The 6,215-nt window shown below is 44.4% G+C and overlaps 1 protein-coding gene across 8 annotated transcripts in view; it reads left to right on the top strand.

Moving 5' to 3' along the window:
* The first annotated feature begins 6 nt into the window (after positions 1-6).
* Positions 7-6,215, top strand: part of Rprd2 (regulation of nuclear pre-mRNA domain containing 2) — a 65,296-nt gene continuing 59,087 nt past the window's right edge. For all 8 annotated transcript variants that reach the window (XR_003843676.1, XR_003843675.1, XM_029537241.1 and 5 more), the window contains exon 1: positions 7-736. Coding sequence is in view for 6 of the 8 variants with exons in the window: in XM_029537241.1 (XP_029393101.1) it covers positions 532-736 (205 nt within the window). In the remaining 2 variants the exon portion in view is untranslated. The remainder of the gene's footprint in view (positions 737-6,215) is intronic.

Here is a 6,215-nt window from a genome sequence, read left to right as displayed (position 1 = left end):
AAAAAGAAAAAAGAAAAGAAAAAGAAAAAATTTTCTGCCTAGGTAGCTCTGGGCCTTTGCTGTGGTAGAGAATCTAACGGCAAAGCTTTCTGCAGCCGAGGGGACGGCGGGGTAGCGTTACGTCTGCGGTACCAAGGCCTCCCTGGGCTCCCCGGGATTTGGCCAACGGGATGAGGGAAGGGCCTTAAGAGTTGAGGAGCGTGGAGGCTAAAAGCCTTCGTTGTGGGCGCCGGGCGTTTGGCGAGGCGTCGCAGGTCCTGTCTTCTCCGTAGTTGTCTCCCGACTCCCGGCTTAACCAGCAGCCCCGAGCCATACTGACAGCCGGCCGCGGCCCCTCCTCGCAGCGTGTGGGAGCCGCCAGCGCGCCCAGCACCTAGCCTTCCTGCCGCCGGAGGAGCCTGGCGCGTGCCCCGTCCCCACCCCCTGGCCGCCCTCCCTCCTGCTGCTTTCACGCACTCGCACTGATTGTTTTGCCCGCTCCCGCCGCCGCCGCCGCCCGAGGACCAGCGGCGCTTGTGCAAACCGGGGAAGATGGCGGCCGGCGGCGGCGGAGGCAGCAGTAAGGCCTCCTCCTCGTCGGCCTCGTCCGCAGGGGCCCTGGAGTCCTCGTTGGATCGAAAATTCCAGTCGGTGACCAACACCATGGAATCCATTCAAGGCTTGTCGTCCTGGTGTATAGAAAACAAGAAACACCACAGTACAATCGTCTACCATTGGATGAAGTGGCTTCGGAGATGTGAGTGTGGGGGGCGACGAGGAAGGGGGAGGCTGGGGAGATAGAGGAAATGCGGCCCCCCAAAACATTCCGGGGTTTGCCCACCGAGCCGCTGCGTTCAGTTGGGGGTTCACATTAGAGATCGGACGCGAGTGTTCCCTAGCCCAGACTCCATCCTGGGCACGGTTGCCCTGATCTGCCGGGGGCTCAGTGCTCGGAATTTTTCAGCCTCACATTTGGCGTGACCTTGGGCCGTTGGGCCTAGACCCGTAGAGATGTACGCGTTTCCTTCCGAGCCCTGTGAGGTGTGCTGTTGATTATCCTGAACCTTCGCGGAAATGGTCGCGTCCGTTTATTTCTCATAGGCCTCGACGTGTTAGTGATCTCTGGGTTTCCTGCGGGCTAGTCAAGCTATGGTTTAAGCTGTCCACTTCGCTGGCATAGGTTAGAGCAGGCAGTGGTTTCCGCCGACGTGAAACTTGTGATATGTCTAGAAAGGGGCCTTCTCTGGATGACTGTGGGTGAACCTTGGCGTGTGTTTTAAGGAGGCTTTCCCTGGATGAATGTGAAGCCAACGGAGCTCTACAGAGCGGTGGGGCAACCACCTGTTTTCCTTTTACCTGTGTTTGCAACAGTAAAATACAGACTACGGGATACTGACGAGACACAACTGCGAGGCTGTAATCATCATTGGTACCGAAGTATGAAATAGATCCGGCCACTTTTTAATCGCCTGAAGTACACTTTACAGAATTGAGTTTGTTTGCATAGGCAATCAAAATGGGAAATGTGGATTTTAAAATATTATCTGTTTTTGCATATAACCCCCCCTCTCAAGTTATACTTTTTTTGTCTTCAACCTGTGAGGTTTTCCCCACAACACTGCTTTAAAATAGAAAAGAGGTCTTCTAAAATTATGAATTGTTAAACTGGGCGTGGTGGCTCATGTCATTTCAGAGACTGAGGCAGGAGGATTGCTGAAAGTTTGAGGTCAGCTTGTTCTACACAGTATATTTTAAGCAATTATAACCCCAGCTCCATACATATTTATTCAAGTTGTTGTTTGCTTCCTATCTATATAGCTTTTTGCCAGGGGTACTCAGTTAACATTTTTCTTATTCCATGTCTGTCTTTGCTTCTATAATATTTTTGAGTTTACTTATTAGTGAACAAGCCCTAAATTTGAAATCTTTTGTATTTAAAGTTATTGATAAGACAAAGTTGTTCTGTTGTTCTTTGAAATACAGTGTTGAGAAGAATATTGGAGAGAAAGGACAGGATTAGCTAGTTCTTGCTTACTAGTGTCGGATTTTTTTTTTTGTTTGTTTACTTCTTGCCAAGAGGTTAAACTAGAATCAGCAATATCTGTCACCTTCAAAGACTCACATATTGTGTATCTGCCACATGCCAGCCATTTCCTTAGTCCTTCTAATACACTTTGTAGTCTGTTGAATTTACACATGAGGAAGCTCAGAAATGTCAGGTTGCTAGAGGTTACTCAGTAAAGCGATGTGGTTAAGGTTGGACCCTGTCGTTAGCTCTGTGGGACAGTGCTTGGTGTGTTGAGTAGGTGAGTGTAGTAAGCAGTGCTGGTGTGAGGACATCTTCTGCCGTCTTAAATCATTTTACCAAATTATGAAGCATTTTTACATCCCTTACTGTTGGTCTCCAGTGCTTTAACCCTGTGGTTGTATATTTTCAAGAATAAGTTGGTCCCTATCTCTGCTTTGTGGGATCACAAGTAACAATTATACTTTTTTTTTCTAGTCAGGAATAATGAGAAATGCTAGGACAGGATTTTTCCTGTCTCCACTGTTGTTTTGTATCTGAGTTTATCTCCTTTGTTGGTACTAAGAGTTGGAGGGTAGTTTTTTTATCTACATAATTTAAATGAAGTGAAATGCATTTGACTTTAAAGCCTGCTATCAGTTATAGTGGAGTGAAACTTAAACTTTCCAAGATGGCTAAGAATAATTTGTGGACATCTGTGTTTACAGGTGACAAATGTCTGCCTCATGAGTAAAGCCAGAGTGGTGAAGGCTAGATGCAAATGGCTGTTGTATTAGGCCAGTATTTCACCTGATGTTTAGACCTTCACAGAGTTGCTAAGTTTGCTCAAGCATTCCCAGTCTTTCTGCCCATTTTCCTGAGGCTACTCTTGCTTTTCCCTTTTCCTGTGACATTCATTATTTAGTCATTTAGACCTCAGTTAAATTTAAGTGACTGTACTAGAGATATCAGGAGATGTTTTCTTTCTGTCATTTTGTGGTATATCTAATTCTGTGCAAACACCACCATTGAGCTATGCCTTAAGTTACCAGAGAGGTTTTCGTTGAATGGTTAATCTTACGGTGTGTGATGCTAGTAACGGGCTTTTTATTCATTGTAAAGGAAAGCCTTTAATGAGCAAGCATGCTTCCTGAAGATGCATTCCATAGGCAGGCTCCGCTGGTTTCATCTGTCTGTCTGTAACAGTCATTAGCGTCTGTCGGCCTGGGTTACCCTGACTGCTTTGGTACTTAGTATATAGCCCACAATAAGCTCCAGCCCAAGGATCTTCCTCAGCCTCCCTCGTGCGGCTTTGTAGCTATTCACTGCTTATTCAGCAGCCATGATTTTCTGAAGTGGTCTTTCTATGGTGTGAACAGATATTATGCCTCTATCTATCTATCTATCTATCTATCCATCCATCCATCCATCCATCCATCCATTTAGAGACAGGGTCTCTCTGTAGCCCTGGCCGTCCTGGAACTTGTTATGTAGACCAGGCTGGTCTTGAATTAAAAGAGATGAGACTATTTCTGCCGTCAGAGTGCTGGATTAAAGATGTTGGCTGCCATGCCCAGCTCGCTTCTACTTTTTAACCTTTCAGTGATCTCCTTTGCAGTAGGGTTAGGTTATACATTTTTGTACTGTGGTCGCTCCAAGAGCCTGTTTACCTGTACTGCCTGCTTTGCAGGCTTCTTCAGATTCGCCACCTTCTCACTAGATCTCATCTCAAATGTTCCCTCCTCAGGCTGGCCTTCTCTCATTACCTTCAATTGCTATTAGATCTTCCCTTTCTTGTTTTCCTCTCCCTCCCCCACCCAAGACAGGGTCTTACTATGTAGCTTTCTGACTGTCCTGGAACTCACTATGTAGACCGGGGTGTCCTAAAACTCAGATACTCACTCCTGTCTCTACCTCCTAAGTGATGGGATTAAAGGTGTGCTCCACCATACCAGACAGACATAGCATTTTTTTTAAAGCATGATAAATTACTATATTGATTTGCCATATCTTTATTGCTTATTTCTCTCAAATGTCAGGGTTGTGTCTTGTCTCTCTATTCTAAACCATGTGATATTGATCAGTAACTATTTGTCAAAATAATGTTGCAAAATGGTTGATAAAATTCTTGTTTCTGGCTTGGTGGCACATTTCTGCAGTTGTGGCAGGCACTTGGGATTCTGAGGCAGAAGGAGTATAAGTTTGAAGCCAACCTGGGCTATTCTGTCATAAACCCCCACCCCAAAAATCTTGAACAATTTTTTTTAATTCCTTTTAATGAAAATATTTATAATTGAGTGAAAATGTGGGGATTGCTTGTCTGCTGTTTCAGGATATGGCTTTGCAAGGAGTTATGTGTAATTTAACCAGGTTATCTTTTTCATACTTCACTTTTCTCTCCCAATTTTAGTGTAAAACAAAAGTCAGCATAGGAAGGTAGAAAAATCTAGGCTTTAGGTTTAGAGTTAGGCTGAGGTCTTGGCCCCATTTCTTCATCCTGGGGGTGTGCTATGCATAGAACTTAATGCTGGGTTGGGAGCACTGTGCTCTAGTAGAGTTTATGGACTGGGTTTAAGGAGATAATGCATGGATCTTAGTATATATAGAGTTAACCTGCAGAAATGTTAATTGTTTACTATTGAGATGCTGCTGAACATTCAGCAGAGTTACAGCAAAGCTATGCTTAGAGTGTAGGGCTGGCTCACCCAGTCAGTGAGAGAGAATTGGATCAACTTCTCAGTGAATTAGGGGTGTTCTGAACAAACCAGTGGGACAGAATAAAAATGTTGTATCCCGAAATCTCTCTTTTATCTTATTTTTTAAGTAATTCATTTTTATTTTAAATTATATGTATATGTCTGTCTAGGAGTATGTGGGTTGGGTCTCCTGGAACTGGAATTTGAATGTCTGGTGTGGGTGCTGGGAACTGAACTCAGGTCCTCTGTAAGAGCATTATGCACTCTTAGCCACTGAATCATCTCACTAGACCCTGCCCTGCCCTGTCTTGTTTCTAACCTCTGAGTGGTGTGATGTGTTGTAGGAAGCAGAGTGGGGATTTAAATGAGCTCCCACAGGAAAGCAGAAGCCTAATTAAGTCTGTAAGCTACAGAATTTCTTAAGGTTCCATGTAGCTATTAAAAGCATTCTTTTGCATTTATTTGTTTTAGGGAAGGGGACACACCCATGCTACAGGGCTTCTATGGTCAGGGGATAATTTCTGCGAGTCAGTTTTCTTCCTCCATCTTACCGGTTCCAGGGATGGACCTCAGATCAACAGGTTTGATAGCTGACTCCTTTCCCACTTGAGCAATCACCCTGGCCATTTCTTCAACTATTTTTAGTTAAATTTACAAAAAATAGGCACCGAGGTATGGTGGTGGTTCCCAGTAATCCCAGCGTCCAGGAAGCAGAGGTGGGGGTAAAGCAGAGTCTGTCCACAGGGAAACACGAGAGGAGGAGAAGGGGACAGACAAGGAGACCCCTTTCTGCTCAGTTCGGTGGTCTTCATACAGACTTCAGCATGTACAGTTAACACTTTCTGTTGTTTGCTTGCTTGCTTGCTTGCTTTTGGACTATGTAGCCCAGTCTAGCCTGGAGTCACAGTTACTGCCTTTGATCAGTGGAATGGTTTCTCAATTTTCAGTTCAGGTCCTAGAGTGGACCATGAGGCTGGCATGGATTTATAATTGTCTTTGAATGCTTCCTATGTCTCATGCTCTGTTCTAAGAGCATTTTACACATACTAACTCAAAATGAGACACTAATCCTCAGAATAATTTTTAAATTCTTTTCTCATATATTACATCCTTACCTCAATTTTCCCTCCCTTCTCTCCTTCCAGTTCCACTTTTCCTTATTTCCCTTCAGAAAAGGAAAGGGTAGGCCTCCCACAGATATCAACCAAACATGGCATACCGAGTTGCAATACAACTAGGCACATCCCCTCATATTAAGGCTGGACAAAGCAACCCAGCAGGAGAAAAGGGGTCCTAAAAGCAGGCAAAGGAGTCAGAGACAACCCCTGCTCCTACTGTTAAGAGTTGGAATAATTCTTAAAAGTAGGTGTTATTATGAGATCCACTTTACATTTGAGAAAACAGGAACAGAGAGGTTGTGTAGCTTGCCCCTGGTTACATAGCTAGTAGGTATGTAAACTAGAGTTAATCCAGGCATTTTCAGCCACTATATATATTATGGAGCCTTTCTTACTGGTTTTCTTTTTTTTTTTTTT

This window comes from Mus pahari, chromosome 4 (genome assembly GCF_900095145.1).
Source record: "Mus pahari chromosome 4, PAHARI_EIJ_v1.1, whole genome shotgun sequence".
Lineage (NCBI taxonomy): Eukaryota > Metazoa > Chordata > Mammalia > Rodentia > Muridae > Mus > Mus pahari.
Note: the sequence above shows the minus strand (reverse complement) of the source record. Positions and strands in the feature narration are given on the sequence as shown.